Source organism: Planococcus citri, chromosome 1 (genome assembly GCF_950023065.1).
Source record: "Planococcus citri chromosome 1, ihPlaCitr1.1, whole genome shotgun sequence".
NCBI lineage: Eukaryota > Metazoa > Arthropoda > Insecta > Hemiptera > Pseudococcidae > Planococcus > Planococcus citri.
The window spans coordinates 29,124,693-29,148,709 of NC_088677.1; the positions used below are offsets into that span (position 1 = coordinate 29,124,693).

General features: G+C 35.4%; 2 protein-coding genes across 7 annotated transcripts in view; both read left to right on the forward strand.

Moving 5' to 3' along the window:
• Positions 1 to 24,017, forward strand: part of LOC135831225 (uncharacterized) — a 373,616-nt gene that overhangs the window by 194,954 nt on the left and 154,645 nt on the right. The gene's annotated exons all lie outside the window — the stretch shown is intronic.
• On the forward strand, positions 7,337 to 14,249 carry LOC135831223 (histidine-rich glycoprotein-like). Of its 2 annotated transcripts, XM_065343550.1 has the most exons (3): positions 7,337 to 7,815; positions 10,600 to 10,664; positions 12,207 to 14,249. In XM_065343550.1, the coding sequence occupies exons 1-3, from the start codon at positions 7,813 to 7,815 to the stop codon at positions 13,294 to 13,296; spliced, it is 1,158 nt and encodes a 385-aa protein (XP_065199622.1). In that variant the 5' UTR covers positions 7,337 to 7,812; the 3' UTR covers positions 13,297 to 14,249. The 2 variants fall into 2 exon arrangements, with proteins under 2 accessions (XP_065199622.1, XP_065199621.1); XM_065343549.1 differs by lacking the exon at positions 7,337 to 7,815 and having other exon boundaries at positions 7,822 to 10,664.

Sequence of the window (24,017 nt, forward strand, 5' to 3'; positions counted from 1 at the left end):
AAAATTGAATTTGCTTGCGATCACTTTTAAAAATTTTGTTAGTGAAATGCGATCGCAAACAGCAAACACACTGTTGCTTGAAAAAACAAACTTTAGCCCTGGCTGGCTGCAACGGGTTGGAAGGAACAGAAACGTTCTGCGCCATTTTAAACAAAAAATGAGCATACCGAAGTGTTTCGTAAAAATGGTCAATCTGCATTTTTCAAGATTTTTTCACTCATCAGGGCAAAACTGCTCTAACAGCCAAAATTGAAAATGTAAAAAAGGCTAAACTGTCTTAGGGCCAAACAGCATCATTCAGTTTGGCCCTTTTTTATTTTTTCAATTCTGGCTGTTAATGCAGTTTTGCCTTGAGTGAAAAAAATTATGAAAAATTCAGATTGACCCTTTTTATGAAACACCATCGATCACGTAACAGCATTGTCTTTTTTCTTAGCTTTGTAAAATTGTCTAGTTTCTTTGATTATATCATCGAAGTATTTGCATACGTTCTTGACCTACGTTTTGTAAATGAGCTTTCATATTCTGGATCAAATCCAGCTTCGCCGTGTCCGTTTGGAATATTGAGCTATCAAGAAAAGTTGTGATTCAAATTTAATTTCACTATTTCCCTTCCCTCTTCCATCCCATTTCAAATAAGTAATTGCAGAAAGAATGCCACAAACGTTTGAAATTAGAAAATGAAACTGATGTTTTACCATTAGTTTTGCAGCATTCTTCATTCTATAAATTCTTCTTTTGTTAGTTTTCCTCTTACTAAATCTTACCATTGAATGTGTAATTTGTCAAATTTAAGATGACTTAATAAATAATGTCTGAACTGTTTCATCAGATACTCATTAATTTCGGATTCTTTTCGGTCCGAGTATTGCCACTGTGGATGATGTTTTTCTACAACTAAATCGTACATTTCATCACTCGACTGAACCTGTATGGGACATGATCAAAAATGTTGAAAATAACTTCAGGTGATGAATCCCAGAAACTATCGATTTTTCTATACCCTAATAGAGCGGGGGGGGGGGTATTCAAAAAAAAAGTAAAACATTAAACCAATTGTCCACACATACATATATGTATAAAATAATATATGTGACCCGCTCTGACAAAACCGACCATTTCGACAAAATTTCAAAAAATGTTTTTTTCTCAAAAATCTGATCTTTCAACCCTTAAAACTCATTTTAAACATCATTATTTTGGACACTTTTTTTTGTCGAAACGGTCGGTTTTGTCAGAGCGGGTCACATATTGTGAAATATTTCAAGATTCTCACCAATTGAGTGAGTGGTTTGCCAAAACAATAAGTATGTTTGAAAATTATGAAAACAATTCGCGAGAAATGAGTCTACAAGAAAAAAACAAACTCAAGTACACAGTTTGTTGAAAAAAACACCAAAAAAATTCGAAAATTGATTTGATAATTCGTGAAGAATAGGTCCACAAGAAAAACGCACTAGTAAACACTGGTAATATCACAAAGTAAGTGTGTACTTGGACACTCAAGAGATTGAAAAGTATAGGTAGGTAGCTTAAATTTAAAATTTGAAAATAAAATAAAATTAGGTACTTTACTTAAATATTATTCTTATTTACTATACCTACTTTTTGATTAAAATTATAATTTATTCAACATTCTCAATCTGCTCGAATGTCTTATCGCAACCGAATTCATCGACAGGTAACCCCTCCGCATCCACAGCTGAGGATGACGCCGCCGCCGCCGCCGGTGTCTGGGTGAAATTTTAATATTGAAATAAAAATTTGTTCTCTTCAACTAGCTACTCGTTGCGATATTTCTCCCATATTCTTTGTGCACATCAGAACATGATGTCCCAACTTTTTGCACCCCAAACAGATTTCAAATCGGTACACACTTCTTTCCAATATTTCTTCCATTTTTTTAGTCTGATTAAGCAGACACACTGTAGTCTTAGAATTGATTCGGATGTGAGCTTCTGGTGACGTTTCATCATCTCCACAAGCATATGTGCCTCTTCAGTACCAAGTCTGTTGTGCGGCACATTAGTTAAAATAGGTATAGGTTTTGGAGCTATATCTCAAATTATAATTCAAGAAAGTGGAAAAATAGGCATTTTAAAAAAAATTAATATAATCTTTGCTATAATTTCTATTGGAATTTTAGGTTTTATTTAGTCGGAAGTCCTTGACTTTCAGTAACAGCAGGTAGCGGAATATCATACCCTTCATAAGGTTGCCTGAAAGAAAATATAATTTTTCAAAATTGATTAGAATAATTCAAACATAGACTAAATCATAACCGAACCTCTTTCTTATTCGGTTTATACGCATTCTCTTCAGAAATTATGTGGAACTTAGTGCGGTCTAAATCGTTATGGGGTTCTTCATTGTCCTTCATAATTATGAGGCCGCGAAATTTACCGGCAATTCCATCTCTGAAAAACGAGGGTTCATTATTATGTACTTGCGGAAGATGTGGTGCGTAAATTCAACATATTCGATCGCAGCTCCTGGGATCGTGACAGCTTCGGTTCTCAGCCAGTAATTAAACAATTTGGTTCTGTTCATCAGCGGTTGTATTTTCATGACTTCGTCGGTTGTATAGGTAGGGATGATTTTTATATTCCTAGCTCCTTTCTCAATCAACAGGTATATGAGCTGCTTGGCATTATTATAGACACTATTGAGGTCTTTCTCCATGCGGATATCGTGTGAACCGATTGACAATATGATATTCCTAGGGACGAAGCGTAAGAAAGTTTTGATGTGTCGCTTCATTAGAGGGGTTGGTTTGATATCTATATTTTGGGAGCATTTAATAAGAAATGAAGAGAATAAAACAAAATAGTCAATGGTTCATCCCTCATGTTATTTCTTAGCTGTTCGTTCAAGTTCAATATTTCGTCCAACTCAGCCACATCAGTTCTTCGAAGTTTGTAATTTTCATGATTTATCTCATTTCCATCCGTTTTCCTTGTGATTTATATCCAGGTAGAGCGAACGGTGGAATCTTCTATTGTTTCTAAAGGCGATCTCTCGAAGTCTTGATCGCTGAGACTGAATACGATAAACGGCGGGATCTCAGGGAGACGTTCGAGGTTTTGAAACAATTTTTTTGTCGTCATGTATGGCGCGACGAAATCCGAACACGAGGTCTGATTCTGAGCAGCTTTATTTCCGAAAACGAGTTGTTTAATAGCTTGAAAATTGAACGTTCCCCCGATGAACCATCAGCCTTGTGCAAAATATAAATTCGATTTCTTGCAGTCTTTTTGATAAACATCGAAAATTTGTCGGATTTATCAAAAATTGTCAAGAAATCATGCAATAAAAAAAAATACAAATACTAATATAAACGTTCATAAAAACAAAAACAGAAGTAAAAATGTTAAAATTCATTCGTCTTCAATTCATCTTTGTTTTAGAAGATGTAATACAGATGAATCAGTTTTTGGAGTGCTCATAAGTGAGCTACGTGTTTAAGAATAAATATAACTCCACTGTGATAAAAGACGCTAGATCTGTGCAGATGGAGCTGCAGCCATATTCGAAAGTTTGATGGCCAAAACAGCCAAGTTCTCATAATGCGTTTTTAAGGTCTTCCAATAGATGAGAGGTTGCTTTATAACGCCAGGTCGATCATTTAGAACCCCAAACATTTTTCAAAAAAAAAGCCTTGTGGTAAAAAATTTCAACTACCAACAAAATGACTTGAAAGTCTCAGAGAAAAAAGCGTCAAATATGGGGAAATATCACATTCATTCGAAATACGATTTCGTAAGTTCGGAGTCTTTCGCACTCTAGAAACAATAATAGATAATTTTCGCCACCAAGATTGAAAAACTAAACATATTTAATTTTTAATATTGAAAAAAATACAACTCCGAATTGAACATGAATTACGGATTAGAACGATAAAAATATGAAAAATTAGTTGAGCAGGTCTCCATACAGGCTACAGACAGAGACTTATTTATTCATATACAACCCAGACAAATATGAAAGAGATAAGGGGAGTAGCTTGTGAAATTGTAATTTTCATATCATGTTATGTAGTATGCTGAGGAAATTGCCGTTACAATTACCCAAGTACGTGAGTAAGTAAGTAAGTAATTAATTTAATATAATATCATTAGCAAGGTACCCTGCGAATAGATATGATACCTATTATGAAATTTATAACCAGGATAATTGATCTATAAAGTAGGTTAATTTATTTTCTAAGTATCAATCTGTGGCCAAAATAAAAGGAAACTTGGTAGAAAATAAAAATAATGAAGAAATGATATAACAGTCTGCTCATCTATACAAAGTTGCTGAGAAGGGAGTATTCTATTTTTCACATTTCAAACAGTTTCAGTATTCTCATCTGTAAATAAAGCAAAAACTAAGTGTCCTAGAAAAAAACTAATAACATTACACATATGTCGATTCGAATATTTTTCTGTAGGAGGCTTCGGTTCACCTTCAGTTCAATTTTCAAGAAACTCAGTTTGCAAATTTTTGAAATTGACTTCTGAAAAATTTGCAACCTGAGTTTCATAAAAGAAATCAATGTGGAAGAAGAACGAAGCATTCTATGGAGAAATGATGTAGAGGAAAATTACGGAGAATTAAATTTCCAATGTACATAGTCATCATTTTTTTTCTAGGGCTCTCAGTTTTCCTATTCATTTACGAAATACTAAAACTTTTTGAAATTTGAAATTCGTAATACTCACTTTTCAGCCACACTGTACATAAAGTCAGGATCAAAAAGATTTACAGAATTTTCCATTCAAATTTCAAGAATCAAACAATCCCAATTGGAATAAAAAATTTACTTTTCACAACGTTTGACAACATTTCAGATGCTTATTTATCACTTATCACAAAGAAATTAATGAAAATAATCAAACAGAATAATTATACTTAAACTGAAAACAATTTGCATAATATTTTTGGGCTTTCAGCATAACTTTTGCACTTCAGCTATTCAGAAGATTAATACCCGAAAGAAAATCTCATTTTTCAAAATTGATTAGAATAATTCCAACATAGACTAAATTATTGAGGCCCTATGAAGACTTGATGATTAAGAGCCTCCTAAATTCTTGATTCCATCCAGTATCTGAGTGGGTTTGATACCTATATTTTGGGATCATTTAATAAGAAATGACGAGAATAAAACAAACCAGTCAATGGTTCATTCCTTGTGTTATTTCTCAGCTCAGGGGTAGAGTAGTCCTGTTGGAGAGTTCTTGTCTTAAATCATGGGGTGCTCTTGGCCGAGCCCCTTCTCTTCGTCTTTGGCATGTCCGTTGAAGTGCTCTGAAATGACAGGACACAAAATTAATTATACATATTTATATTTTGCGTTAAAGTAACATTAAACCATATCAAAAGTTCTACAGGTGTAATTTAAAAAATAAAATGAAATAAAACAAAACACAATGTTGTCTTATTTAATTCTAGATATAGACTTTCATACATTTTTTGAATGATTTTTGCAAGAAAGTCTAATTTTTTTAATTTGATTAGAATAATTTAAACATGGACTAAATCATAAAGCAGAAGACAGAACACGATTACGATTTTGATAGATACACACATCCGTCTGATACCAATGTAAGTCCATAGGTACAGATACAACTAAAGATTAACTCATCGACGATTTTTTTCAATGAATTTTTCAATTTTCGTCCTTCGATTTTTCTTTTGATGTGTTCTTCTTACATATGTTGCTTCATCATTGAGCTGATGATATTTATAGCCCAAGCATGTGTCACACTGGTCTTTTCTGGGCGAATGTATTTTTCGAAAAAAAAATGTCACATAAGTATTTAGAGGGTCGACGATGATGTGTTTATGATGTTACATTATATATTTTTCGGGAAAAACAGTTCCTAGCGAGGGTCTAGAGCTTTCACCAATTTTATGAAACCATGGTCATTCACAATTGAGAAGGGTTGAAAATCAGTCTTTCAATCAAGGATCTGTGTTTTTTTTTCGATGTTGCTGGATTGAAAATTCTCTTATTTTTTCGTGAGAATTGACCGCAGCGAAGGTTGTCGTAATTTTTTCTCAGCGGAAGTTTTGGAACCAGGTGCATTGGGGAGTTCTTTTTGAGCTTTGTTCCATTCTACATGCAACACAAAAAATAAAACGCATGCTATTGGTAGTGTTTAGGAAACAAAATTGAATTGAATAATGTTGAACTTTCTTACTGATTGAAATTCAGGTTTTTGTATCAGCAGTACCCGCATCCGCTAGATCGAGCGACTGATCTCCATCGACGTAATCTACGTCCATAGAATTATTCAATTCTTCACTCGAACCATCCTTCGAGTTCATCTTTTCATCATACCGTTTTCGGTGCCATTTTTTCATATGGCTATGTGCATTTGTGGTTTGTTTTAAGGTCGTTGACCTTGGCTCATCTTTCATCCGAGTTTATCACAGTATTCACTTTAGGACTTTTGAGGTAGACCTTTGCATTATCTGCACAAGGTATTAGGTCAGTCTAGTTACAATATTCTGATACAATTCACGAGGTGTTGGGCTATTTATACCCACTTACATTTACACTACCGGTGTGGGTATGTATGTACTCGCTATGTATATACCTGTATACAATGTGTGCTGTCGTTGACACAGTAAGTATAGCTAATTAGCTATTTAATTCTCGTATTCACGAGTCAAAAAGTTGACAGAAATCATATTCGCAGGCAGATACTTACCTACTGTCGGCTACAACAGCAGGGTAAACAATAATTGTAAACAGTAGTCTAGTTAATACCTAAATAGTACGTAAATTGCTGTGCAAAATACGGGAAATGGCTGTATCGAAGGAGAGAAAAAAAGAAAAAAATTACGAAATCGAGTTATATGGTCTCTCTGGTATAATATTGGTCGAGTGGTGCGGTAGGGGCGCTCCGCGACTTATTATGACAAACGTTGTCGTCGTCGGTACTTAGTATTGTTTTTGTATGGTACATGGACGCGTGCTATGGTCTATGGTACAGTACAAAGTGCATGTCCGCGTAAAATCCACTTGGCAGTTGGCATGCGGTCGCATGCAGCGCTTATGCGTATTATTATTACTGTCTATTATCGTTGCCCTATCGTCTATTAAACTACACACCATCCAGCATGCGCTATTGACTATTGCTTATTACCAATATTTGCCGTCACCGTCACCATTACCTGCGACGGTGGTGACAGCGTCCTCGTCGTCGTCTGTGTACTATATGTGTGGACAAGTCGGCAACAATTGTCTAGAGCAATCGACAGCGTCGCGGCGACAAGTCGATAATTGGCCTAGAATGCTGAATTTGCGGCGAAGTAAGACGAAAGAGAATTATTTCAGAGGCTAATAACCGTAACGATTCTTATAATACGGCGGCGTTGTTGTTGGAGGAATTGAATTGAAATATTTGTATAACACCTGTAAGATCCGAAACCAAATACACCGATCGCGACCACTGCCTGGTGCCCGCTGTCCTCGCGTTACCTGCCTCCCAATTTTTTCCTCGCGTACACCTCTCTACCTACTTTTGTCCTTATGGTCTCCAGTGCCAGCCAGTCAGCCGCAATATAGGCTAATATTATTTCTATATAGTACCCTATACATCTATAATCGGCTACCCAGCTATATATAACGAAATATATATCTATTATATATAAGACGAAATCGCCTTTTTTTTCTGTCACACTCTCCGATTCAGTGATTCAGAGATTTAGTGTTTATGGTGCAGTCAATCTGATGATTAAACTTATACATACGTGTATACGACGACGACGTACCAGCAAAATACATATTTACGCGCTGCCTTTGCATCTAGAATAGAAATGGTAAGTAGTCACATTACGCATCGCTATCGTTTTTTTCGCTTTCGTATTGCGCATCAGTTGAGCATATGCGCGCGCATTCGTATCTTCTTTTGCTTTTGCTCATCAGTGTTTGTTCAGTTGTGCGCACAGGGTTCTAAATGCGTAGCCTAACGCATCTTTAATAACCAAGCACCAAAAAGCTCGCGTACTAGAAAGTAATTTGATAGTGCTTATTTTATTTGTGATACTGAATTCATTTCGGGTTGGTCATCTGCTTATAATCGCAATTTTTCAATCATTTTTGGTTTATGATGTGCTTCATTAATGAAAAGTGCTACGTGTTGATTTCATTGCTTCGTCTTTGCGTTGTGAATATTGTTTATAGTAATATTCGAAAAACCTTCGCGTATCATTTCGATTTTTGATATTTTTGGCAAATTATATGATTGTGGGTTGAAAACCAAGTAGAAATTAGAAGCGATAATGGCGGATGGCCGAAGTAAATTCTGGTGATATTGATTTTAATCAAGTGCCAGAAGTATATGTTCATAACCGCAGACTCCTTTATAATAATCAAAAAGTTACTCAAATTTTTGAAAAATTGCCAAAAAGTGATGAAATGTTTGTAAACAAATTGAAGAATCTAGACACATTTCCAGCGCGAAAAAAATCCATGTTAAAATTACTGTAAATCATGAAAACTTTTTGGTATTTTGGAAAGTTGAGCAATACATCGCAAAAATTGTTTGAAGAGTGTTGTTGGAGTGTCCTACAAAACCGTTGAAAATATCTTAGAGAGTTGTTATGACATCTCAAGACTTGGTTCATCGAAATCTTATCAAATGGGAATGAAAATCCGCTAAAATAACATGATATCATTGAACACTGTAAAATTACTGAAAAGTATCATAAAATGATCAACTTCAAGTTAGACTCTGCGAAAAATTGTAAAAATTTCTAAAATGTTTGTTTCAATATTTCGAAAATGATGAAAATTGGTGATCAAATTTATGAAAATTGAAGAGATTATGCAAAAGCTGTAAAAAGTGTCTGAACTGTGGCAATAAATGTAAAAATCACGAAAAATTATTCAGATGTAATAATGCATGGGGTGAAGTTTTGTAAGGAAATACATGAGACCTAAAAAAGCAATAAAGACCATTCGGGGGGGGGGGAGTGAGACAGTGTGTCTGCGGATTTTTTTTCTAGGTTTGTTAAGGTCGCTGGGGTCACTTGTTTGGAGAGTGCTCCAACTACACTCCTTTAAAATGAAAAAAAAAAAAAAAAAACAATAAAGAGTCAGTATAATAAATCAAAACAACTGATGAAACTATGGAAAAACTTATTCAGATTTTGTAATGAAAATTCGTCAGAATACCATAAAAATCGTTGAAAAAAAAACATATTTACCAATCTTAAAGAAAATCGTTTGAGAATTTGAATCTGGATGAAATTTTGCAATAAAATACGTAGGCTAAAAAAAAAACCAAAATCTTTACAAAGTCCCTGAAAAATCACCAAAACTTGATCAAAAATCGTTGAATAATTTGTTGACGATGTTCTGAAAACTGTTGAATATGAGTAAATCATGATGTAAGATCTTGAAACTTCAGCATAAACACGAAAAAAAATACCAAGTTGACCAAAAAATTTCTTGAAAATTTGTGATGAAATACTCTAAAAACCATAATGGAATATTATGTCTAAAAAGGTAAATGTAACGTCTTGAAACTTTGGAAAAATTACAAAAAAAAATTGAAATCATGCAGAATTTGCAAAAAAAAATCCTGAAAATAACACAAACTGTGTTTATCTTGAAAAACTAAGAAGGAAAAAAAATCGCTGAAATACACCATAAATTAATTAAATCTGAATGAAATTGAGCAATACATTGTGTGTACAAATTGCTGCGTTTTGGTAAAATTCAAGCAAAGCCTTCGAAAAATGTCTGAAATTTGGCAAAAAAATAAATAAAAACTGATGAAACATTTTATATTTCATGACAATGCACAAAGTTGGAAAAAACAATGAAATACCTATTCTTTGAAATCGCCGAAAATAATGATCTAATGTTGGAAAAGTTTAGAAATGCATTGTAAAAAATTGCTCAAAAATAGAAAATGTATCAAGAGTTGATATTTCAACATCTCAGAATTTCGACAAATTCCCCAAAAAAATATTATCCCCCCCCCCTTCTCCTACCCACCCAAAAATTTCAAAATTATGAAAATCTCGTCACAATTTTATCGAATAGAAATCAGATTTCGTAAAGATGACTTCGAATATTTTTTTTAAAAACATGAAATTTGAGTAAAAATTGACCGAAAATTATGTGATAGAAGCTGGCACCTAGCGTGCAATTTGCGAGTCTGAAATTGCATCACAGATCAATGACACGTTACCTGTGGGTGAAAAATTGCGCTAGGAGGTGTCAGATATTATGAAATACCCGGTAGTTGCACGTTTAGTCGAACCTCAGTATCCATTTGACAAAATATAATGACGATAATGATGCGTAAAAATTATGCTATGTTACACGAATCTTCAAGTGTACCTAATACCTACTTACACAGTAGGACTTACGAGTCAATTGTGCACTTCAGTTATTGCTTATGCATTCCGCAATTTGGTTTCGCAATGATGAAGAATGCATTCACAAACTGGCACGAATTTCTGAGTTATTGGTTAGAGCTTACTCGTAGGCAGCTTACTCATTGGTTATAGGCTTTCAACTTGACGATGCAGTGTAATATGAAATGCAATCAGACGAATAATGTCGATATTTTTGTATTCGTTAATTTTCAGCTAATAGGAATTATCCTTACAGCGCTACTATTTACTTATGCACAAGTTTATGGAGATGATAGCGGGTAAGTTGAGTACTATTTGACATACTATTTCATTTTCATCTACTCGTAGTCTAGTTTTTCTTTTTCTATGAATTTTCATCTCAGAGCTCGTCAACTTTTTACACTTGCAATCAGCGAAAACTTTTTTTTTTAGGTTACTTAGGTTAGACTTATGAAAATGGGACTAAAATTCAAAATGTACGTATTGGCTTCCAAGTCGAAAAAATTCAGATACACTGTTAAAATTTTTAATATTGGACTTTTTTTAAGAGGGCTGGAAAACATTGAAAAACAATGAGAAAAAATTCGGAAAATATTCAATTCGTCCTTAAAACCTATTTTTTGAAATTTGGTATTTTGAACCTGAAAATACCAGGAGCAAACAAGTAGGAGGTAAAATGCCCTTAAAGGAATTGTATGTCCTAGATTTTTGTTTGATTGTAAAAATTACCCTACGTAATTTAAACGATAAGAGAATATTGAAACCTGAGAGAGCTTTGAAGTCCCTCCTTGAAAATTTGAGCCCTCATATCTCTCCTGCAAATGTACTTGGAGAACTGCAGTTTGCACCATTTGTCATCTCTTGTCGAGATTTCCGGGCTCGAATAGTACAAAACACAGAATGTCTCTTTTCTCATTTTCACGAAGTTTAATCAATTTGGTTTTCTCTTCTGTGAATTTGAAACCAGTTTACAGCTTGTAAAAAGCATAGGTATTTGTACTTTGCGTTTCCCCTCCGCCACCTTTACCATACACAAGCAATAAAAATGAATTGAATTTTATCTGTCTCGATTCACTACATTCACGCAGGTATTTCAAAAAATGAATCTAAAACTATTGAAACGTGTTCAAGGTAAATGAATGAAATGAACGGACGAATAAGTTACTAAAAAATAACGAATGAATGAATGAATTGAACAAACACATGTCGCGCACGTGTATTCTAATATCGCAAAAAAAATGATCGATATTGCACGCGTTAACAATGAAAATCTTTTTTAATAAGTAACCATAACGGTAGCGTATTAGTTACAGAATTTAATACACGCTACGTTATAAGCTGTAGGCAGTGTAGGCTCGCTAAATGAAATAAATTTGTCAAATATCTGGCATAATAATCGAATAAATTTCTTCATATTTGACCTGGAAAAAAAAGAAAAAAATATACTAGCATGTGTATCTATTATTTGATTTTAATACACAATGTTAGTAAACTGCATTTACTAATAATTATTCGCGCAGCTATCAACACTACTGTAGGTACAATAGCCCATTAAGGCGATCGGTTACGCTGTCATTATTCGAGTATCTACCTAATATTGTAGATAGGTATTTATTTGGCGGCAATAACGACAACGACGTGTCGCGTACTGATCCAAATTGATAGAAAGGCCCACCGCCGATTGCAACATGATTATAATATGTATTAGCACGTTTTACGAGCTTCTGAGCTGAGCCTGGGCAAACTCGTCTCGTGCAGGTCTTCAGTCCTTAATGTAGTATCATATCGTATTTTATTTAGCTAATTGGATGAATTTTGTGCCCATAACATCTTTTTCATAGGTATGGAGGTTTCAGCAGTGGAAATGCTGCAGAGGTAGCCCCGTACACGCATTACAGCGGTAGTCATCATCACGGAGGACATCACCACCATGGCGGTGGAGGTGGCGGTGGAGGTGGAGGTCACGGCGGCGAACACATCCATAAGGGCGAAGTTCTGCACAGACACATACACGAGGGCCGAGTCGACCATATTCACAAACACGTAGGCCACGCCGAACACGACCATAAACACGAGGGACACGCCGGCCACGATCACAAGCACAGCGGTCACGCTGCCCACGACCATAAACACGCCGGTCACGCTGCCCACGATCACAAGCACGCTGGACACGGCGAGCACTACCATTCGCATCACGGTCAGGCAGAGCACGGCCACAAGCACGTCGGCTCAGCGGCGCATTCTCATAAACATCACGGAGCGGCCGAGCATGCGCATAAGCACATCGGCCACGGCGATCATTCGCATTCGCACGGCGGCCATGCCGAGCACGACCATAAACATATCGGGCACGCCGAGCACTCTCATAAGCACGCCGGTCATGGCCAACATTCGCACAAACATCACGGCTCAGCCGGCCATTCACATAAGCATTTGGGCCATGCGCAGCACTCGCATGCGCACGGCGGCCACGCCGATCATGCGCACAAACACGAGGGATACGCGCATCACGGACACAGCCATCAGGGTAAATTCGGTCACGGGCACGAACACCACGGACATGCCGGACACCAGCATCAGCATTCCGGGCATGCGGCCCATGGTCATAAACATACCGGACATCATACCCACGGCCATAAGCACGGAGTAGTTGACCATGGTCATGGACACGGACATGGAGGAGGACACGGCCATCATTACACTCATGGAGGTTATACCGCCACTGCCGGATACCTTGTTAAGAGAAACGATGATGAGAAGAAGAGCGCAGCAGCTGTAGCCGGGCCTGCGCCGATTACCGCATCAGCGTCTCCTGCCACTGACGGTCTGGGCAGATATTACGAAACCTATTCCGGCGATCCGGCTGAACCATTCGCCATCGAAGAGTACATACCCAAGTCGGAAGTTGCCGATTATGGTACCGCTACGTAGAACGTGATGCACTATACCCAAACCCTAGACCAATCCTACCCGTCCATTTATCGTCCTCGTCTAGATAGTCTTTTCGCAGGCCTGCGACAGTGGATACCAAAAAATTGGAATCAGCAGTCGAAAAAATATAGTATAATCTCATATAATGATAAGATGTGTATTTTGTACCTGTGTCTATTTAGGCCTATTTGCCATTTGAACGCAGTATTTTCCTTTTACGACTTACTCTTTCGCTGGTCTTGTATCACTCGCTGGTCGTTGGCCTCCCTGGCCATCTTATTGTACGTTTATGCACCTACAAAATGTGCACGAGAGCAAATTACTGTATTCATTACAATCAAAAATACGTGCATAGGTACTTGTGTAAATAATGAACCCCGTATACCTCATATTCGCTTCGCGAAACCTGGCGCGAAAATCTTCCCTCTCCCCCTCGCTCTATCATGAGCTCAGATATACAATGCACACAAATCCACGAACCACTTCTGCTCTTCACCGCATCAAGGATTCAATTTTATACGACTTTTAGACTGATCGCGAAATAACGTACTAGTCATGATGTAATAAAGTTTATGAGAAAAAATTATCGTGTATATTTATAACAAGGTATGCGTATGTGTATCGTACGTGTATCCCAATAGGTGTAATATGTAACTTGGTTCAATGTAACAACGTATGCGTGTAAGCTATAATCTAATTTTCTGCAGTGTGAAAAGGTAATACTCGTTTTCATTCATGCTTGGGAAAATGAATATACATATTTGTTGAGTTGTCTATTAGATCAAGTTTACATATTATCGATGAAAACTTCCGAATGTTTCGATGCAAACATGTTATTTGATATTCGTGAAAATATGGCGATACTGTACTTACGCATGCATACCGTAGTTACGTTTAGTACATATTATGTGTACGTGTATTACGTTTAGCCTAATACATTCATAAGTAAGTGAGAGGGCAATTTGTTTCATTTATTTAGAGCGGTCAAAGGCTGTTCTGAGGTCAGAAAGTGCAACTTGTCTGGACATGATTTTTAACAGAAATAGATGAACAAAACACTTGAAAATCAAATTCGAAATTTGAAGTACGTTATAATGTACGTCTTCATATAGAGAAGAAACGGTTTCATTTGATTCCCACCCTCCCAACCAATCAAAGGAAGCAACAGTTGCGGGATGGTGTTTTTTCTTTATACACTTTTTTGATCTGGAGAGCAGGGATGCAACGGTATTCATCGATTTGACCTATCGGCTATCATTCGAAGAAATTTCCGGGGTCTGAATTTGATGGCTCAAAGCATTATGTGCCGCTGATAACACTATATCAGTTCCTGGTAATCTGCTTAACATTTTTCTATTGATATTTGAGCATTGGTCTTTACACGGTAATACACATAACTTACTGTATCTTTTGGCAAGAAGAGCCACCCACCCCCAATTTCAGTTTTTCACAGTTTTCTTCAATAGTTACTGCTTTTGAAATTGATCTTTATCAGCAGCCGTCACTATACCATGTTGATCAGTCATAGTATGATGAATAAAATTCATCGAATTTGTGATTTTTTCAACACGAGAGCAGAATTTACACGATGCATCCTGCGTTTCATTGTTGCAAGCTGTTTCTGTAGTGTTTCATTCAATAACTCTTCATCAATCAATACAAATACTTCCTATCGTACCTCCTTTTTTTACCTCTCAAAGTCCGAACATTTTCATTTATGATTTCTGCACTTTCAAAAGCCTCAACATCTGCACTTCTGCAGCTAGGTACAAAAGTATTGCAATTCTTTTCTTACTAGTTACTAGGTAACCTGATTAGGAGTAATATTCATTTCAATCATGGAGGTTGATGGTGATAAGACGTACCTACATAGGTTCAATATTTTGAAATAACGTAATTTTCTTAGTTCTTACTTACCTTGTTCAACGATCAATTCTTCCATTAATGCATCGGCAATTCGGCATCCATAATAACTAAAATGAAATAACACCCACAATCACGAATCCCGAATAAATAAATTAAAATTTACATAGGATAGTTTGATCAGTTCATTAATACATAATTTACGTAGCGATAGTAAAATACAGTTGACTCCCAATTATCTGCCCTAATTGGGGCTGAAGGTCTGGCAAACACCAAAAATGGCGGATAATCTGAAATTTTGAATTTCCAATTGAAAATCACTTGAGGAAGGAAAAAATCCACTTCTGATGAATTCCTCTTCTTTATTAAAATTCTAATTTAAACTTTTTTGGTAAAATAATTGGTAATCAGAGATTGTTTTAGCTTGTGGCAGTTGATGCGCTTCTCAGTGGCAAAGTTTCTCCATTTTTGGAATGTAAGTAATTCTTGCGATGTAACATTGGATTGCTGCTCGATGAAATTTAATGCAATTTCAAAAGCAGAGAATGCATCTTCATAGAATATTTTTTCAGTTATTTCTGATTTTTGGAAAAATTAGATTATCCATCCTCAGTTGGTCGGATAACCCGGTAGGGAAGGGCGGATGATATTGGGCCGGATAAGCCGAAGGGCGGATAATCGGGAGTGTACTGTAATTAATAAACCTGTCATACATTTAACATAAAAAAAGAAATAACAAAAAATTGAAACTGGCGAAAAACTCTACCGCACTCTAGATCAAACTTATGAGATCATAAGAGAATTAATTGAAAGTATTCGCTAATGAAGTAAACGTGCTCTGTGTAACAATGAGCATGGGTAATCCAACAATTTCAACAGTAGAGATAATTATGATATGACGACAACAAATGAAACTATTAAAAGTGGCAATTTCAACAGCGATTCAGCACATTTAATAAACCTTTTAAAACATAATACGTATAAGTTTGTTCTTTAAAACACACACTAAATTAAAAACTACATACTTCGTCTTTATTAGAGTACTGTTCTACCTTGCAGGTATATTTTACATAGGCGGCCTCTTTTGTCTAGGTAATATTAGGTGGTGGTACAGCTGTGGTATCACAATCGAAAGGTAGTCTCTAAACTAAACTCCTCATACCTTTCTTTCAATATTTTGACTGGTATAATTTGCTCAAGTTTGACAGGTACAATTTTTTTCCAGATGTGATGATCCATGCGCTCATAAGCATGGCATTCATAAATTCCTATATCTTTTTCAACAACGTCATTGATTTCCAGCTTATTTCCTCTTATTTTCACTGTGGCTTCAGTGCTTCACAATAGTTATTTGTATTATTACCTCAATGATTAAATCTTGTCTACAGTAGAGAGCCCATGACTCTTTGTACAGGTATACGGAGCATCCTTGCCCGAGGTGCCACCCCCGGCGCAAGCTGAGATCGCCCGTTGACCCTGTAGTCGTCAGGGTACCACCCCCGACGACAGGATGCATAGCATAGGACGATGCTTGGTTTGTGCCTGAAGGCCAATTTCGGAGTTAACATGGCCGAAATTTATGAATTACCCCTCGCCCTGGAGTAGCGAGAGGTGTGCCCTGCTACCTGAGGAAGAAGGAGAAAAACTGGCAAAGCCCTGTATCTACAACGCAAGCTGTCGCTCATCGTGTAGTTCAAAAGGAAAACGCGGCTCAGAGACCTGCTGCTCAAGGGATAACGCGGAATCTGATCTGCCATCCCTCTGTAGAAGGACGAGAGACCTGCTCGATACTACTTTTGAGTAATAATAATGTCCCTGTATCTATTGGCTACTGGTGGTGATACCTACTTGAAATTAAATCAAGAACAGAATCAATCAAACAACAAAATTTTTTTTCAGTATATTTTACATTCGATCATGATCACCTACACTACATTACTAATTGGTTGTACACCCCATTGAGTCCAGTATTATATTATCATTGTCATCATATGCATATGAGAATGAGGATTTCTACTTCATCTACTTCAATGCCATATAGATGGTTTTGAAAATGCAGCAGTTATTTGTATCTCCTTGTACTTACATTATTTCATTTTTCATTTCCATGTCTATAACAAAATCAATTAGTTTGATTCGTTTGGTGTAGATGTGGGGAAACCACCAATATTCTTGTGTACATATGCTTGCATCGCTGATAGAACATGTAAGGATAGCTCTCTCATTTTCATGTTCATTTTCATTTTGAATTTCTTTTACCAAATACATCTCACTTACTTCGGGAGGTATGCTTTTTTTCAATCTTTGAAGGATCCATATTACATACTTCGGATAAAAGGGTCTGTAAATAATAAAAATCTTCAATATACATCCCCCATCGACAGCACTGCATGTTTTTCGAGCACTGTGTTCGCGAAAAATTTATGGGATGCTTCTTGACATTTTTCTACAAGTACACCTACACAAAAATTGCATTATTCTTAATTTATCATACATTACAAATTAAAACACTGTATACTTATAATATCTAACATTGTACACTCCATTTCTTACATAAGGAATTGAATTTTCTGCAGTTTTTGTTCCATGCAATTTTGCCCTAAAATGCTTCATTTTTGAGCTGAACTGCTTTGAATTTGGAGCATAGGCCTAGCTTTTTCTTTGAAGTATCTTTCCAAATGAGCGAATGACTTTTAGCATAAAGATTCAGATTTAGGATTCATATCAGATTCCTGGCAGCTAAATCCAAGACAAGAATGGGAAAATGATAACTATGTGGCGGAGAATTAAAAGAAAAATCATATTTTCACATTCAACATCGTTATCTAAATTTTGTCAGATTTCGCCATTGTTTCAATATTTTTTCCCAGCGTTTAATTTTCACAATAATATGAATTAAGTTTACTTACTTACTCGATAAGATAATAATTATCTCGCGCGTTATCAATTACAGTATAATTAGACAAATTATACTCGTATAAGTTCTGTATAAAATCGTTATCATTATCATCAGAGTCCAAGTCTTCAACGGGTGCGTTGGCAGCAGGTTCCGGTAGGTCTTCGTCATCACCGGGTTCCCGTGGATTAACAACATTTGTGGATGTGTAGCCCATTCTATTCAAAAAGGCCAGGATTGTGTATGTTCCATCTGACAACCTATCCCATGCTGTGTTAATGTCTGCATGGAGGCGAACATATTCAGGCAAGCGTTGCCTAGAGAGGGGTTTACCTGCACTTTCATTTCTATACAGCTGTTAGTGATCGCTGATCGGCAAAACAAGGCAGTGAAAGAGTTGTGTTTTACTTTTCTAATACTTATGTAATCGTCATGAACCACATGGATGTGCATATGTTCTTCTACTAGTTTTCCATCAGGTGAGTACCTTCCGTAGGTTTATCGCTCCTTCGTTCCATCGTGAATATTTTTAATGGATAGGGTCACCACAACATTTAAACTTGGTACAGTTACATTACAAATTATAAATTATACATTATTACTGAACTGACAAGGGAGCTACCCAAGGTCTGACACGCGGATCGAAAAAATTTTTTCACAGGCGGATAGAGCATCAAAAAATATGTTATGAGCCAAAATTTTAGCTGCTGAAGTTGACAGGGGGAGAAACCACGGGGGTTTAAATATCGAAAAATCACAAAAATACCCAAAAATATGCTGAAAAAAGTATAAAAATTGAAATCATTCGGCACCCTGTTTGCTTCAGCAGATAATTTTTTGGCCACGATCTACCATCGATATATGACGACTTATGGTGGACAAGTCACCGCGATCTGCGTGTCAGACCTTGGGTAGCTCCCTTGTGAGTAAGATAGTGGGTAATTTTTTTAAATAGAAATTTATAATACATACGCATAGAAGTATTAAACTATAGTTTTTGTTAGCGAACAACAAGCAACACAAAAGTGTTATCTCGCGAAAGAAGAAGAAAAACAATTGACACATGCGTATTCCATCACTAATACACAGGTACTGTGATTCCTTCACCTCGACAGGGGCATTACTCAGCGTTCTGGAATCGCTTGGCCGCTGGCTGACTTTCACTACCAGTTTCCGAGATGAGAGCGCGCCAACGTTCACGCCGTGCCCGTGATGAGGGGGGATTCTAATCCCCGGGAAAGATTATTTATTTGCAAATTTTGATGGCCGTTGAGCTCCACGATGGAAGCGGACACGCTCTGTCGCTTCTTCCCAACGGCCGCCGGCCGGTGAAAGGGTCCGAACCCTGCCCGGCAACGCTCGGTCACTCCACCCTTTCGCGTGTGAAAGACTTTTTGAAAACATTAAAAAATGAATACAAAACAATTTGACCAATGTTCTTATAGTTTGTGTTTTTGAATTAATATTGAAAACCATTTTCATGTTATATTCATTTATTTTGTAGGCAATAATGAATCTCAGCGTTTTCAAAAATTTCAGTTTCTGAAATACACATAACGTTTTTGTAAAACTGAGTCTTTACCTATTGCCGCATCCAGCAGTTTTTTTCGTGTAGTTGGGGTCAATCCGAGTTGAAATGAAATCGACGAGTTGAATGATGTTACATGCCTTTTTGCAATCAGATATTTTATCTTTCAAGATCCTCATGGTAGCTTCACAATATTTATTTGTATTATTACCTCGATGATTAAATTTTCTCTACAGTAGAGAGCCCATGACTCTTTACTGGCATACATATCTGCAACATACGAGTACTTCAAAAAATTGTCATATTTGACATTTCTACTATGCACTACATTCATTTACATCAATAACTACATAAAACTTACATTTTAAAAAAACTCAACTACGAAGTAGGTATAAGGACAACTCAAGTATAATTGAGGAGCTTTGTATCAACGTTGGACAACCACCACGAAGTTACTTTCAAGAAAATTTAGGTTCAGTGTGGCTGATGTTAAGTATTGACACTTTTATAGGATTTCCAACACTCTTTTCATTGTCGAGGTCAGTTACTTGAAAAATATTTCATAAAAGGGCAAAAAAAACACGTTCAAAGTTTTGCAAAAAATATCAGTAAAGGTACATTTCTGATAACCAGATCCAACTTGCAATATGGTGCATAAGAATATCATATAAGCAAATTTAATCAAAAATTATAATTTAGAAAATCAAATCACATATGGAAACGAATACCAGTAACTTATTATCGTTTCGTTTTTGAAATACAGATTTTTTAAATGATCACTTTTTACATAACAATTGGCAAATCAATATTGAAAGTTTGCATTGAACTGCATATTCTGATGCAATGCATTACAAAGAATTTTTCGTTAAATTTGAAATACTTTCAATTACAGACATTGTGTGTAGTATAATATTTTAAAATCTCACCACAAAAACAAAAAAAATAATCCAAGAATTACACAATCATGTTGAATGTAGATGTGTTTAAAACTGTAGCACATCCCTATTATAGCAGGATCAGTTTTTTCGTCTCATGATTGCCCAACATGCGGGGAACGACTGCCGTTCAAATAAGCAAAAATTATTAGGTAATTAATTTATCAATGTCCTATCAACTCACATTAAGGTGCACTTACTACATTTCCACTCCGGACCATTATTACCAGAAGCTGTTTTGCCTCAGGGATCCGAAGCACAACTTTAAACGTTGCGTCTGCATGCAGGATGGCTCCGTATATACCTATACTTAATTTAAATATGTGATTAAGTAGGTAGATTTCATTTTCTTTTTCATCAATATTATTCCTATTTTAGATTGAGAAATGAGATGACTGAATAATAATATGGTTTCTTAGTTTAAATAGGTATTGTAAGTACCATTAAATTTCCATATATTGATACATGATACTTATTGATAAAGGTTAAAGGTTTCATTTAGTATGTATTTGTATATTTATTATTTTTTGATCTATGGCAATTTTGAGGCACTGTTTTCCATCATCAATATAACACTGTAATTTTTGTTAAGGTTACTTTGTGGCTAGTTTTGTCCAGAATCTGTTCCCATTTTGGTCACAACTTGAAAAGCTTTAGCTCTTCAACTGATTAATTTTTCATAATTAACGGTGTAAACAATACAGTGTTAGGTATACGTCTTATTTATTGTTGATGGAAAACTGTGGTCAAAAACTTCGAACGTTTTTTTTTTTACCCTTTTATGAACTATTTTGTAAGTAACAGACTTCGGCAATGAAAAGAGCGTTGAAAATCTTTCAAGAGTCAATACCTAACTCAATTTTTGTGGAAGTGGGCATGGAGTTTGTCTAACTTTGATACTGAGCCCCTCAATTGATCTTCTTCATTTGTAACTGTGTCAGGGATTGAGGGTAACGTTTGAAAAATGAAACGCCCTCCTATCAGAGCTACAAATATATCAACAGAATATCATTTGAAGTGTGTTTCTGGTACATGGAAGAATTTTGCTACTGGTGTTATTTAATGATCTGATGTGCACAGGAGTGTGTCTGTGTATACTCATATCATGGTCCTGTATGGATCATTGAATACTTTGCATTCAAAAACTGCTCGATCATAGATAAGTTGTACAAGCGTTTTGTAATGGGGGGTGAGACTGCGGGATGTCATTCAATCGTTCCTCAAGTAACCTCAACCTCGCAGAATTTTGGGGGCCCTGTGAACAAAAAAGATAATAAATCAGAAATAAATTACAAAATGAAATCAAATGCGCGTGGTGAAAATGGTACTATTTTAGTAGTAGTAAGCGAGGCACTTTGGGGCCCAAAGATGGAGCTGGCCAAAGTGTCCTCCCCCTCCCTTTTTTTTTGTTGCTAAATGTAAATACGTAAAGAGAAAAAACACACGATTAAAGCAACCACGTAGGTATGTTTAAAATGAAATAATTGGGTATAGTTAGGTATACACTATACACAGTTGTGTATCTAATGAAAATACTCACTCGATGTGCTGGCAGTGCATTTCTCGAACATGGTATCGCATTAGTATTCATCACATTTTTCGAACGAGATTTTTTAGGTATTCGGTATCCTTGAAATGATGCCATAATATAAAAACTATAAAACGTATCCATAACAAATAATGATGAAATACTTAAAATTAAAATCAATAAAATTATCGATTATAAAAATTACACAGCCTGCTGCGTGTCGAAGTATTTGTATACGTTTTTTGAAGTTTTAATCATTTTTAAAACCAAAAAAAAATTATGCTAAAAATGATTAAAATACTTACAAATGAAAAAACGGATACAAATACTTCTGAGTATCGCAATTATTTCGAGTTTTCGAGTCTGATTAAATAATTGAAAACAATAAAATTATCGATTATGCCTATGTTTTTTGAAGTTTTAATCATTTTTAAAATGAAAAAATCTATTCATTTTAAAATGATTGAAATACAAAAAAAAACGGATACAAATAGTTCTAAATATCATAATTATTTCGAGTCTTATTAAATAAAAGTGACTAGCATTTTAACTTGAATGAAATAAACATTCACTCTAATACATGCGTGTTGAAGTATTTGTATACGCTTTTTTTAAAAATTTTAATCATTTTTAAAATGAAAAAAAAATCGATTCATTTTAAAAATGATTAATATACAAATGAAAAAACTGATACAAATACTTTTAAATATTTCGAGTCTTATTAAATGTTGAAAACGACTACTATACAATGGTAATGACATTGATGACATCCGTTTCTGCTGTTCGTCTGTAAAAATTAAGTAAGAATTAAATTAAAATAATGCCATTTGAAAATACTTTGATCGTATCATTTAGGTATGTGTTTACCTGAAAAAAAGTTTGAAAAGTTTGACGATTAATTTTGAAACTGTACATATGCACCACATCTTGTGTTGTCAATTTCATAACCAATAAAACCAATGTGAAAGTTTTGAACTTTTAACAATAACTTAGATAATGTCAGCAACTTACAGAACTTAATGTGTAGAGAAATTGATTGAAAACTGTCATTATTATTTTTGGCCTAAATAATGAATAAGAAATCTTTAAAATCTTATTTGAGCAGTTCTTAACAATTTTTACAATTTTCAAAAAAGTTGATTTTTTTTAATTTTTTAATAAAGTTGATTTTTTAAAAATTTTTTTAAATGTTTCAAAAAAGTTGATTTTTTTAATTTTTTCAATTTTTTGAAGAAGTGAACGCTCTGCTTGACTTAATCAAACAATTCAGTAAAACGTACATAATGAGAAAGAGAATATCCATGTAAAATCAAACTTTTTTTCATTCATGTCGATTCAATAATTCAACTCTACTTGGCCAGTGGACAAACTTGCGCAGAGGTACGTCAAAATTATACCTTTTTTAAAAATTGCAGCGGCTACTCTATAAGCAAGCGAGCAAAATGACACCGAAAGTCTCAACTTCATAAGAATTAATAACAGAACTTGGAAACTGTCTAACGTATTTGACAGCGAAGACAGCTTAGTAGACCTAAATTGGCAGAATTCAAGTGTTTCAAAAGTAAGTTAAAAAGACCAACTCGCGGTATACCAGTATAAAACAATAATTTCTTATCATCTGTGAAGGATTCTGCACACCAAGAATATTTCACCAATTTTGTCCCTCAAAATGTACACCTTCGTTACTACGTAATCAGAATAATCTTTCAATTCCAATGTACTTTTCAAGAGGAAATTCTTCCACAATATTGGAATTTGTAAAACTTCGATTGTTCTTTCTGACCCATCAGATATGATTATCCAACTCTTGCCCCGAGGAACTCCTTGGGACCTAACATTTTTCGTTGGTTATTTTCTACTAGAAACGAAAGTCTCTTCGCCGAATTTTGTTTGGGCAATCTACCTTCATAAATGTAGTGTATTGTTAGTGCTTACTTTTAAATAAGTAAGTAGAGGTCACTTATGGACTAT

Bases quoted from the DNA above. Each gene is read 5' to 3' on its own strand.
- LOC135831223 (XM_065343549.1), top strand. From the start codon at position 10,534: ATGCAGTGTAATATGAAATGCAATCAGACGAATAATGTCGATATTTTT. The intron at 10,665-12,206 runs GTAAGTTGAGTA...TCTTTTTCATAG, and splicing joins GTTTATGGAGATGATAGCGG to GTATGGAGGTTTCAGCAGTG.